This window comes from Gallus gallus, chromosome Z (assembly GCF_016699485.2).
Source record: "Gallus gallus isolate bGalGal1 chromosome Z, bGalGal1.mat.broiler.GRCg7b, whole genome shotgun sequence".
Lineage (NCBI taxonomy): Eukaryota > Metazoa > Chordata > Aves > Galliformes > Phasianidae > Gallus > Gallus gallus.
In genome coordinates this window covers 34590142-34603821 of record NC_052572.1, presented here as the reverse complement: position 1 = coordinate 34603821, position 13680 = coordinate 34590142, and the positions used below count along the sequence as shown (strand labels likewise).

The 13680-nt window shown below is 45.6% G+C and overlaps 1 protein-coding gene across 3 annotated transcripts in view; it reads left to right on the top strand.

Moving 5' to 3' along the window:
• The first annotated feature begins 8191 nt into the window (after positions 1 to 8191).
• The window catches only part of MLLT3 (MLLT3, super elongation complex subunit), a 113934-nt gene continuing 108445 nt past the window's right edge, over positions 8192 to 13680 (top strand). For 2 of the 3 annotated variants that reach the window (XM_004949130.5, XM_424818.8), the window contains exons 1-2: positions 8192 to 8513; positions 8752 to 8932. In XM_004949130.5, coding sequence (XP_004949187.1) covers positions 8502 to 8513; positions 8752 to 8932 — 193 coding nt within the window. In that variant the 5' untranslated portion in view covers positions 8192 to 8501. Of the gene's footprint in view, positions 8514 to 8751; positions 8933 to 9226; positions 9360 to 13680 lie in introns of those variants that run through there. The other variant, XM_046905841.1, reaches the window with a different exon arrangement.

Sequence of the window (13680 nt, the reverse complement as noted above, 5' to 3'; positions counted from 1 at the left end):
CCATGCTCTAACATAGAACAAGTAGTCAATGACTGAGACCAGTGATTATCATATGCATACACTCCTATCATGGGCAATGATCCGCTTACATATATGATATAATAGCCTTGACAAGAACCTGTTACACAGTGAGGGTAGTTCCATAGATCCTTTAAATCTTTGGCTTATTTCTAGCGAGGAGGTCTGACAGGCAAAGAATTGAGCACACCAATTTAGGTAAAGTTAGTAACTTCTTTGCATGCGTGATCAGATTCTGACCTTGCTACCCTTTTGGAAATCCATAACTGGTTCTCTGAACTAAAGGCATTCTCCAGAATTTGACTGTTTCTTTGTATAAGGGGGGTATTTCCTCTGGACTACATTGTTGTAGGGAAGTAAAAAACTAAATACTTCCTTGTAGGTCTGTCTCTCAACAAGATTTTCCACTCCAAAGAGATTTCCTTATGAGTCCCTAGAGGCCTTTATTTTTTATTTTTTATTTTATTTTTATTTTTTTTACATTCTATACTACATTAACGTGCACAGCCAATACTTCCTTTTTACATTTATCCTTTGTCATTACCACCTCCCTCTGAGGTAGCGGGTGGTGAGTTATAAACTATTTTATATTGTTTTCTAAAACATGAAGACATTGCTCTTAAAGATCTTTTCCACTGAGTAGTGGGTTAACATGTCACCAGCTGAACTGCTTATTTTCACTTTGATTTGTGAATAGAAAAGTATAAGCCAATAAAACCTCAAAACAAGCATGCACTTGGACTGAGCTGCTTGGCGCTTGTCCAGTCTATATAGCTAAACCAGTGGGAGTATTTTGCCATTAGTTCCTGGCATTACAAAGCAGCTTATACATATTCTTTGTCATATGTGTAAGATCAGCTGTAGGTTCATTTTAAGTTTTGGCTTTGGTTCAGACAAGCATCTTAAGATTGCAATCAAAGTATCTGGCTTGGAACAGAACTGTGCTATTTTCCAATACAATGCTAGCCCAGAATTTTTTATTTATTTTGAAGAACTGCTTGCATTAAAAGTTCAGTTTTACTGCATTTAAAAAGTACTATTAGATCCTGTACCTTGTTTACTTAATAACCTCTGTACAAGAATCTATGATTTTGTCTGGATAGCTTGAATCTCTGTTCCAAGAAGTAAATGTTCTTCTTTTATCTTTAATTCACATGCCGGGTTAAAGCACAGTTCAGTGTAAAGAAGTGCCCTGGAGCTCAGACTATGCTTGCAGTGTCTTCTTGGATTGGAGTTAGCACGCTGTGTTTGCTGTTATGTAACTCTGCCAAAAGCGTTCATTCAGGGAAATTCAGATGCCATGAGAGGGTGAGAGCATCAAGAAAGTTCTCTCCCCCTTAATGGAAACATGGCATTTGGTGAATAGTGCATCTAAAAGCAGCAGATTGTGTGAATGTGTCAGTGATGGAGTCCAAAGTGAACACAATGACAGTGTTAAATTCCTAGGGCACTGGGTCCTGCTGCTTGTTGCAGGAGCCAGGGGATGAATGTGGCTTCCACAGTGACAGGCTTGTATGGCATACATGTGGCTGCTACCAGAGGGAATCCACATCTGGAAGGTGCTTTGTTTTGAGCAGCCTTTAGAAGACTGCTTCTGAGAAGCTGGCCAGGCAGATAAATGCCCCCAGCAGGAGAGACATCCTGCTGTCCACTTGGATACAGCTACTCCATTGGGCCTTGTGGTTCATTCTGCTGACTGGAATGATCTCCCCAAACCTGCCTGTGGAGAAGAGGGATAGTAAGGCAATGGACAGTGGGACAGAAATGCTTTCTGTCTTGTGGCATTATGGAAATAGTCTTCTTTTCTGGAGACTTCTCATCTAATTCTTCTACCTTTGCCATTTTATGCAGTAGTAGCCCCCCCCACTTGTTTTTCCTGGGGTGCATGAGGCATGGCATTGCTATCAGGTCAAGGAAAGTGACTGTCCCACTCTACAGTACAGTGGTGTGACCTAACCTTGTGTAGTGTACAAAAGGGATATAAAACTATTAGGAAGTGTCCAGAGGAGGGCTATGAAGATGGTGAAGGGTCTAGAGGGGAAGACATCTGAGGAGTGGCTGAGGTCCCTAGGTGTGTTCAGTCCAGGGCAGAGAAGGCTGAGGTGAGGCCTCACAGTGGCCTGCAGCTCCTCACAGGGAGCAGAGGGACAGCGCAGAGCTCTGTTTTCTGGTGATGTGATATGATAGGAGGCAACAGCATGAAGCTGCTTCAGGGGAGGATCAGGTTGGGTGTTAGAGAAAAGTTCTTCACCAGAGGCTGGTAGGCATGGAACAGGCTGCCCAGGGCAGTGGTCACGGCACCGAGCTTCGTGGAGTTCAAGAAGCATCTGGATAAAGCTCTGAGACATATGGTCTGATTTTTTGGGTGGTCCAGTGTGGAGCCAAGAGTTGGACTCAATGATCCTTATGGGTCCCTTCCAACTTGAGGTATTCAATGACTATATGATTCTGTGATCTCAAATAAAGAGAAATTCTGAGTGATGATATATTTAAAAGGCATTGTGGTTTCCTTTATCGTTGGTAATACTAGGTGTTGCAGCTAGTTTCTTTCTTTAAACTTTTAAAACCAAGGCCTGTATAAAAGTCGGCCCATATATTTGTGTCATAGAATGTGAACTTGGAAAAGTTAATTTTAAACATCTGTATTTGAAACACTGAATGCAATTTAATGCGTCCAAGTGACTTGGGAAACAATCTCATTTTTAATGGCATAAAGCATTCCTTTCTCCTTTAGGAAATAGTAGAGAAAGGCAGTATTCTTTTCAGCTTTGTGTGAAATCAACAAGAGTATAGCTGTGAAATGTGTCCCTTGGTTAGGTCAGGTGCAGTGCTGCACTAACACAGCTTCGTGGCATCCAAAGTCAGCTGTGCACCAAACCAGAATGTTTTCTCATCTTCCTTCTAAGACAGCAACCTGGGATCTGTGCATCACAGCATGCATCACACAGTATGTGTGAAGATGTCTGAATATGGGGTCTGGTGCCTACTGGGAAGCCTGCAGCCACAGAAGGTATCTCAGCAGACATAAAACGTGCAAGAATTTCTAGCATCGCAGTGACTGCTTGCTTAAACCCTTAATAGTTACATTCTGTTAAGAACATGTCACAAGTGTCTCCTATTTTCAAAAGAGAAACTGCAGCTGTATAATTATTCCATGGTAAGCTCTGGTTTAACAATACTAGACAGAACTACTAGAAAATTGCTGTCACCTTTGTAATTCTGTATGTCTTTGACCCAGAGTCTCCGCACTTTCATATGTGCATAATTGCATCCATCTGCTGTGATGAGATCAAAGAATGGTTGTTTTAACTTTTGATCCAAAATGAAGAAAGTGGTTGCACCAATTTGTCAGTTCAATGGCTCAGGATCATTCTTTGATTTTGCCTCTGACAACTGGGGGTTATATTGGAGTTTGTAAAATGAATGCGTTTTTTAAATTACTCTAATTGTATCACAACCATTTCAGCTTAAATACCAATGCTATTTTTAAATCATTTTTTTTCTTTTTCCTTTTGTCTAAAATGCAGCACTGCTTCACAACTGACACATTAAGTAACTCTCTCTCCCAAATTTCAACCTCAATCTTCAGATGTTAGTAATCATTAATCAATTAACTGGTCTCAGATAAATAGTTATAAAGACTACACAAGCAAATAAAGTGAGCTGCTAGAAGCATTTCCATCATTACGCTTATGTGCCATACAGCAAATCAGTATGTACTCATTCAGTACTTGTTTTATTGGCTTACTCTTGTTCAAAGTCAAGAGGAAGACAGTTTTGTCTTTCCAAATATAACATCAGCACAAAGGACACCAGAGGAACATTCAGATCCGTTCCTTCCTGTAGAATCCTGAGTTATGGAGACACGTATGGTGTGTGAGTCTGTGCACCAACTTAAGACAGTCCAGAAAAGGGAACTGTTTCTCATATATCTCACTAGTAACTGAATTTTCCAGTTACTGCCTGACAACCTTTTTTCATTTGGTTCTCCACCGAAACACAAACTAGAACCATCCAAGAGAAAACATCTTGCTTCAGTAGAAGACCTTTTTTGTTTTGTTTTGTTTTTGTTTCTTTTTTCTTTTTCCTTTTCTTCTTTGTTTCTTCCATGGGTGAAAATTAAAAATCCCACAAACCCTGTTCATATAGTGTAGTAGATACTCTTTGCTGCTTGGACACCTTCTCTCTCATTAAGCAGGTTCTGATATAGCTATGTTGGAGGTACTGGTAAAAATCTAATAGCTGTTCTGTTTGTCTACACGGTTATGGAAAGGGCTCTCACTTTCTTTTGAGGTGACATGAATTATTAGGGCTCTTTCACTAATCTATACTCTAATTCTGGTAAAGCAAAAATACCAAAGATATATAGTAACAAGACAAGACTGCCATTGAAGTAGTTATAGTTTTACGGCTTCCAGGAAAAATCTGCAGAGATTCAGAAGAGACTTTTCTTCAACATGAACATTAGCAGGAGCACAGAAACCTAGACTTTGTGGAGACTACAGTTCTTCCACATGCCTGACATGTTCTCTTTTGCAGTGTGTAGATTTGATGCTGCTAGACAATTGTTCATTTATCAAAGATTATTAAATCAGGAGGAAAGAAAAATCCTGGCTTTACAGCCTTCTGGGAAGAACACAGCAAACAGATGTGTATGTTCAAGTATATATTTTGTGAAACTGTGTTATCATGGATTTAGCTTGTAAGATAATGACCATCCTGGAATCTAATCATTTCTGAAGACCTTTATGATGGAAAGTGGTTCTTCCTTTCCTACTGTGAATGGATCCTGACAAGTGAATGTACATTCAGGATCAGGCCCACTGTGACATTTCTTCAAAGATACTGCTGTGTCATTTATGTAATTATGAAAAGGAAGTAATCAATCTGAATAGACACAAAGCTGATATTAAGTAATAAGGATTTCCAGAATAAACTTGGGAGGAATAATTCAAATCTTTTCAAAAGAAAAAAAATGGCAAGAAGGAGGTGGAGAGAAAATAGAAATATTCCAACTGCAGTGGTGAGTTTCTTTTTGTGTTTAATTGTGTTGATTGCCTGCCTTGGCCCTGCTGTGCCAAACAAAACTGTGATGACTCACACACAGAATTTTTCTGTGCTATTTTTTTTTCCATGTAAATTGAGTTGGGGGGGAAAAAAAAAAAAAAAAAGGTGTTTTATCTTTAGGTGATACCCCCACAAAAGAACATAATTTGTTACACAAAAAGATGGTGGCCCCAATTTCTCCCAGAGAATAGGAAGTATATTCTTCATGATATCAAACTATTATGTAAATAAGGAAAGAAAAACAGGCAGTCAAAGTCTTTGAAGGGTTGCCCAGGAATGTAGAGAAGGAATGTAAAAGGATTTACTTTCTAGCCAGCAAGAAGTATTGAAGACAGGATTTGATATGTATTGGGATTTTGAACTGCAGTGTCTCCAACATAATTTCCTTAATAAAACAATGTATGTATCTGAATATTTTAGGGCAGAATTCTGTAGTCCTGAAGCGTTATGTTTTGGGTATACGGACAAAAAACAAGACTCTTAGGGCTGGTACTACAATCACTGAGTGTGGAAATAATTGTGTTGAACAAGAACATGATTGTGTTCAACACATACACTGGCTTTAAATTAAAATAAGTTAGGTTTAGGTTAGATATTAGAAAGAAATTCTTTACCCTGAGGACAGTGAGGCACTGGCATAGGCTGCCCAGAGGAGCTCTGGATGCTCCATCCCTGGAGGTTTTCAAGGCTAAGTTGGTGGGTGGCAGCCCAGCCCATGACATGGGGTTTGGAACTGAGTGATTCTTAAGTTCTTCCAGCTCAAGCTATTATGTGACAATTCTATGATGAGCCTTTACAACCTATTGTAAGGTGCCTGCTTTAGCACAGGGATTGGACTCCATGATCTCTTGAGGTCCCTTCCAACCCCTGCAATTCTGTGATTCTGTGAAATACCGATGGAAACGAAACTACACACATATGGGCTCATTGAGATATATTGTTTTAGGTGCCTAAATTTAAGAACTGTATCCTCTTCCTGCTTATTAGTAATTCACGTGCATTTGTGTAACTTTTTAACGACTGGAATATGCATTGTGATTATTGTAAAGCACACTGTATCTACCACATTGATGAGGGAGCAGTAGCACTGCTTTGACAGCAGAGAACTGCATCTTCCCTGTCTTCCCTGTAAATAAGTCACACAGAAGTTAAGTATTTGACAATAATAAAATGCAAAATATGCTGAGTATATTTATTGTTGTCATTTATTAGGAATGCTATACCGTCAGCTCCATACTACTGTGGAAGAGTACATAATAGTTTAGCACCAAAAAATGAGTGTCTTCTGAGTTGCCAAACCCCTCATTTAAGTGAGAAATGCTTGGGAGTCTGATTTCCTTTGGAACTAATGGAATCCAGACATCTAAATGATGATCTCCTGCCAGTCCCTGCAAGTCTCTAAAGTGACTGGACACTTGAGCAGCTCAGCCACGGGAAAAATGGAACCTTTCTAGGAGAGGTGCCTGGAGTCCTCAGGCTACAGATTGCTCTGTGCAGATGGGTCCTGGCACCTGGAAGCATGCTGTGTTCCATGCCACACTGGTCCAGCCTTGCTGGATACAAAGCATAGAGCACAGCTCTTCTGAAAAGGACTTAAGGGTGCTGGCACATGGCAAGCTGCGTATGAGCCAGCAATGTAGCCTTGCAGCCCAGAAAGCCAACCATATCCTGGGTTGCATCAAAGTAAGTGTGGGCAGCGGAGCAAGGGAGGTGATCCTGCCCCTCTGCTTTGCCTTGGCAAGACCACCTCTGGAGTACTGTGTCTCAGTACAGCAGGGACACAGACCTGTTGGAGTGCATCCAGAGGAGGGCCAGAAAAAGTGATCCAAGGGATGGAACACCTCCCCTATGAGGACAGGCTGAGAGAGCTGGGACTGTGCAGACTGAAGAATAGAAAGCTCCAGGGAGACATGAGAGGGGCCTTTTGGTATCTAAAGGAGGACTCTTAGACTCTTTAGGAGGGTCTGTTGTGATAGGATGAGAGGAAATGGTTTCAAACTAAAAGAGAGGAGATTTAGATTGGATCTAAGAAGTTTCTTACGGGCACTAGCACGGGCTGCTCAGAGATGCAGTGGAAGCCCCATCCTTGGACACGCTGAAGGTCAGACTGGATGGGGCTCTGAGCACCCTGACTGAGCTGTAGGCATCCCTATTCATCGCAGGGCATACATATCCTCCAAGGGTCCCTTCCGACTCAAATGATTCTATGATTTTTAAACTATTTTCGCACGTGTGAAGTCTTCACATTCTCAGTCAGCTCCGACAGGTTTGTGAGCACGGTGTGAGCAGCTGACTTGCTGGCCAGCCCAACAAAAGGTGAGCAGAAAATATGTAAGCCTCAACATTTGTGCACTGTAAGCATATGGCATGGATATCCACATAACAGCAAGGTGAGCGGTTAGTTACTGTGTAACTGGTGGCACTGTCATCAGTCGCATCCATCCCTTCGGGAGGTGGGCATCGAGTCAACTGTGTGTACGATACAGCACTCGCTCGATGGAATCGGGGGGTGGTCGCGCTCGCGTTTCAACGACTCGGCGGAGGACGCGGGGAGCGGCGGGCTTTGAGCCGCCACCGGGAGGCGCTTCCAGGAGCGCGGCAACGCCGCCGGGCAGGGCTTCTCCTCCGCGCGACGCGCGGCGATGGCCCCGCCGCCCACAGCGCGACCCGGGGCGCCGCTCCGCGCTGAGCCGCGCCTGGAACGGGCTTGGCCGCGGCCGCCGTTGCGCTCTGGAAGCGCGGCGTCGTGCTAACAAACGGGCGGGGAGAACCGCCAGCGGCGCAGAGCCAGGTGAACGACCTCGAGTGTCAGTCACCTCACCGGCACCGGGCTGCCGCACACCGCCCGCTCTGAGTAGCGGTTCTTAACAGGGCGCGCGGACGGGATGGGGAGCCGCTCTCCCCGCGCGCAGCTCCCGCCCGCCCGCCCGCTGTCTCACCGGCCGCGCGGCCGCACCCCCTCCCCAACCTGTTTTTTTAAGGGCCGCGGGGCGGGGTGGGGCGGGCGGCTCGCGGCCGCGCCGCCGCTCGCCATTGGCTGTCCGCGCCGCACCGGTGCCCGCCCCCTCCGCGCACTGTTATGTCTGTGTCTCGGTGTCAGCCGGGCGGGTGGCGCGCATGCGCGGCGGGCGACCATCCAGCCGGCGGGGCCGGGGCCGGCGCTGAGAGCGGGGCCGGCGCCGCCGTCGCGGCCGGCCGAGGGTCGGTGCGCTGCGAGGCGCGCAAGAGGCAGAGGCAGCCGCCGCCGCAGGGGCAGCCGCCGTCTCAGAGCAGCACCGGGCCGGCAGAGGATGCCCGCCGCGCTCCCGCCGCTGCCGCCCTACGCGGCCGCCTCTGCGCCTTCATCTCCATGAATTAGCGCCGCGGGGTGGGGGCGGGGGCCGCGGCGAGCGCCCAGCGGAGCCGGCGCCCCAGGCATGGCCGGCGCGGTGAGTGCCCGGCCCGCTCCTCCTCGGTTCCGCTCTTTCTCCCCCGTTTCGGGCTCCCGGCTGCTGCTCGCGGCGCGCGGCATCCCCGGGCGCGGGTTGCGGGGAGCGGGACTGTGCCGCGACCGCGAAGCGGCTCCCGGCGCTGCCCCGGGTGGTGCCCGCGGGGCGGGCTCGGCTCTCGGGGTGCGCGTCCTCGGCCTCCCGCCCGGCGCTGACCGCCCGCCGCTTCTCCCCGCAGTGCGCCGTTCAGGTGAAGCTGGAGCTGGGGCACCGAGCCCAGGTCAGGAAGAAACCCACCGTGGAGGGCTTCACCCACGACTGGATGGTGTTCGTCCGCGGGCCCGAGCACAGCAACATCCAGCACTTCGTGGAGAAGGTCGTCTTCCACCTGCACGAGAGCTTCCCCAGGCCCAAGAGAGGTGAGGCTGTGCTCGGGAACGGGTGCCGCCGAGCGCAGAACAAAAGCGGCGGCGCCGCGGGCCGCCCGTCGCCCTGCGCGGAGTCGCGGGATCCGGCCGCCGTCCTCGAGCCGCCGCCCGCGGGTCCGCGCCCCGGGCACCTGCGGCCGCGCGGGACCGGCGCCTCCGGGACCCGGCCCGCGCGTTGCTCCCGCGGGCCGGGACGGCTCCGGACTCCCCTACGCCGGGGCAGGTCGGGTGCGCGGCCGTGCCGCCCCGGCCCTTCGCTCGCCCCGCGCCGCCGGCCCGGCCCCGCCGCGCCCGGCGCTGATGAAAACTTGCGGAGCGGTGAGCGTGTGCGGCTCCCGGGCCCGTGCGGGAGGTGCGGCGGCCTTTTGTCTCCGGATCCGATCCGGTAGCGTCCCGAGCGCTGTGGCTGTTAGCGGAGGTAACGGTGCGAACAAAAGAAGGTGCTTTGTTTGTGAGAAGGTTTATGCACTCGTGTAGGCGCGATGGTTTGCGGTTGTCTTTCGTCGGATCGGCGGTCTTTATTGTCATATAGAGCTCCCGCCGCTCCTTACGGTGACATCGTAAGGAGTCCGTTCTGCCCGGAGCTACCTGGGGCAAATCGGGCGTTTGGGAAGCGGAGTACGGGACGTTTCTCTGTATTGAAATGGGGAAGATTTTTGAGGCAAGGTAGAAGCACGTATTTCCATTTAATGTTGTTCGGTTCGAACTGGGACTTCTTTCATATTTTTTACATTCTTTTTTTTTTTTCATTCCTCGAGGATATTTTGTTCCAAATGAACTGTAAGAAATGCAACACTTTGATGTTGGTATTCTCTTCAAGAATATATGTTACTATTCCTATTTTGTAAAGCTGAGTACGTTTTTTCAGTCTATGTGAAAGCAGGAAGGTATTGCACAAATAGTTTTTAGTGGCATATATACAGCACTGCCACATTTGTGGTGAAATGAATTGCCCAGATTGCACAGTGAAGTATTCCTTCCCGCTGTTTCTTGTGCAGAAAAGCATGGCTTTAGATCGATCTGAATAGTTTGGAAGAAAAACTGGGAATAGTTGTGAGTAGCCTGAATAGGCAAGGTAGCATTGTTTGTGCACAGCGGATGGGATGGTGTATTGGAAGCAGTGATAGAATGTAGGTTTGATACTTTGAAGTTCTGTGACTGCCTAGCCAATGCTTATGACACTCTCTGCTCTTATTACCTATTCTATGCTTTCTTTTTTTACTCGTGTGGCCTCAGGAAATGTGACTTTGCAACCCAGACTTAGGGGTGAAGTGGATCTTGGTAATAGGAACGTATTTGAGGACTTGTGCAAGTGAAAGATGGCACGGTTTGCTTCTGTGAATGCTTTGTGCCTCCAGCTGCTGAGTTTAGTTATGCAGTCATTTGAGCTATTGTTTTAAAGTGTTTGGAGTTTTATTTATGTGCATCTTTTTCATGATGTGGCAACTGCTGGGAAAGATGCCAGCTTATATAGCTCGGGAGGGGACTTGTCATATTGTGATTGCACATGACTCAGATCATAGGATATGCTGTCTTTGGTGGGAGCAGTTGCAATAAAACCAGATGGTGAGCACTCTGCTTGCTCCTAGGCTTTGCTTAGTCTCCTGATGCTGCAGGAGTGCATGTCTGTTGGGCAGGCACCAGAAATTTCAGGTCCTTGAAATCACAGTGGAAACGAAGAATACGGTGCTGCTGTGTCTGAGTCACCTAGAGTGCTTCCTTGTGTTTAATAGGCTGGTGCTGATATTTGCCCTGTGCATGGAAATGTTCTGTGTGTTTTTCTAACTTATGAATACAATGAAGATCTTTGCCAATAATATTCTAGGTCTTCTTGCTCTGTAAGTCAGGGCTGCTAGCTTGATTTGACCTCAGGTGGCCTTCAGCGCTGTAGCCAAAGTGTTGCATGTTTGCCAGGAATAATGTGCTGATAGTGCTAGTCAAGCTGCTGCTTCTCCATCACTGTCTTGGAAGTTATTGCACTCTTTAATGCTTCTCTATAAGCTAACCTACCACTAGGAGATGCATGGTAAGTTGTCAAGCTAGTCCTGAACTGTGCTCTGAATGAGCAGAAGTGGGCGTACAACATGAATCAAAGCTAAGCGTCAGAATATTGACGAGCCCTAACACTGAACTTCTTGGTGAGTAATCTTTGCATCTCTGGATTATTCCTGTGAATGGGCACTCTAACATGCGTGCTTGCTAGAAAAAGTTCTAATTCATTAAGTCTATTTGTTAAACCCTTGGATCAATTCAAGAATAATAAATGAATAGGCAATCATTGGTTTTATTAGCTCATAATGTGTTTCTGCTGCCAGCTCAGTTTTTATTATTGGCAGTCATTCCAAACATCAAGGAAGGAGAGACGAGTTATTTTCTGAAGCAGCTTTTCAGTATGCTTGCTTTGTGTGTTTATGAGAGTAGCTGCTGAATGTCAGTTTGGCTTCAGCTCTGTTTTTGTTTCTCTCTTCTCCCTGAACCGGGATTTTGGATATACTGAAGGCTGGTGGTCAGTTTGCAAACAAAGGTGTGCCCATGTGTTTGTTCTACTAGTAGCTGCTGTATGCAAGCAGGGTCCAGTATACTGAAATTGCATCATTTTTAAGGTGGGAACACAGCTAGGAATGACATTTGGCCTCTGGAGCACAGATAAGGTTGGTGTGTGTGTTTGCAGGCAGGATAGGAAAGTGATGGTGGCTGACAGGGAACAATGTGTGTATAAGCTAGAGTGACCTAATGAAGGAGTTTGATTCATCCTTCATTGTGTCTCACCTTAAAAACTTGAGCTTGGTAGTAGTTTCTTTGTTTTCTGTTGTTTGCCTTATAGTGACCAAGTGCTTCAGTTTGTCTTTGTGCAAAGGAGCACGCAGTTGTTCTCCTTGCTTTCTTGGTTCCCTGTGCTTTGACCCAAGACTAAGGCATGTCTGTGGAGCAACGCTTGCCACTGGGTTATGGTTAGTTTTGGTCCAACTAGTAAGCTGTCTGGAAAAGAGGAGTTATTACTCTTCTCTGACAATATCTCTCATTTCTTCAGAGGTTAAGAAATTTAGAAATACCTTATTCTTTTTCTTATCTAGTGAATGTTGGTGCTCTACAACAGCAATTTGACTTGCTATTCATCTTGAAGCATTTCATTTGAGTAAGGGAAAGCATCTCTTAATACCCTTCGGTCGTTCGTTTTAAGCACATGTCAAAAACTACCTTATAACTGGTATGGTCTCAGTGGTTAAGTTTCTATTAATTAGTGGTACATTTTGACAAACAATCTATCTAGAAAAGAGGTAGACTAATACTTCTGAGCTAATCGCAGTAAGAAAATGCAGGTTTGGATGCTGGAAAGTTGTAGCTTAGAAGGTGGAAGGTGTTGCTTTTCTTTATGGTCTTGTAAGCAACAGCGGTACATCGCGTCATACCACAAGGCCATCTTGAGTGATGGAAGTGGAACTGCTTATTATTCTGTCATACCATTCTTTAGAAAATCTACATTTCTGTTTTTGACTTTTTTTTGTTGCGTGCTTTCTGATGGAAATTTTAGTAGGAGTGTGCCTAAATCACCTAAGAACTTTAGTTAATTGTAGCTCTTTTATTTTTTTTTTCCCAGAGTTTTTTTCCCTCCTATGTTTCACTTAAGCCTAGCTCTCCAGATGTGATTAAGTGGGAATTTTTTTTTCTGTCAGTCTTGCAGGTACACTTTTGATACAGTACCGGGTTTGATACTGCAACGTCATGGCAGGCGTTGCTGTTTTAACTTCAAAAGCATTGTTGGCCGAGGATTTGCTTATCAGTGGATTTCAGCTGCAGCTAGACGGAACTTCTGATGTCTAGTGGACAGTTCTGTTTGTTTAACAGGAAACTCTTGATGTAATGTAGCTACTGCTTTAATAAGAGGCTGAAGGGCTTTGACATTATATTGGTGTTTTCAAGTGCAGTTTCTAATTCAGCCCAGTGTAAATTACAAGAGCATTTCACAGCGAAAGAGAAGCAGTTGAATGTACTGAAGCTCTCAAGTTTCATCATTACATGAGTGCCATCACTAAGTACTGGCAGCACTGACAATAAGATGCTACTTGTCTAGAAAAAATTGTCCAGAGAAGTAATTTTACTTCTCCTATAAGTCTCTAAACATGCTGAAGTTCAACGTTGATGCTTTATTTGGAAGTATACCGTGTAATAGACTTGATTCCTAGGTTGAACAGTATACAACTGTTTTCTAAGTAAACAGATCTGGTGATCCCTTCTCTTCTGCTTTAAAATCTACCACTTATATTTGGCCCCCATTATCAGAAGTGATGATGTGCTGTCTGGGGTGACCTGCATTACATTCAGTTCAACTGATGTTTGAATGCAAGACTGAAGTGTGATGGTCTGTCCATACAGACAGGAATCAGTGGCTGTGCAGTCTGTAGTACATCAGTGTAACAGTACATGCGAGTCACAAGACCTGCAATATTCTCAAGCATCACTAAGTTATGCTATTTTAACTTTTATTTGCACATTCTTAATTGTGGTTGAACTGAGTGTTTTGTGGCTTTTATTTTCACTTTCCTGAATAGAATGTCTAGTTTGTGCTAGATTTTTTATTATTATTATTATTATTTTTTAGTTATTCCTATAGAGCATGTTTCTGCAGGGGAGGATGCTGACCTGCATCTGTTCTGACTGATTTCATAATGCTTAAGAAATGAGCCCAGGTCACTAGTGAAGGCCTACGGAATTTGTCTTGTGTCAACGTAATTTTAAAT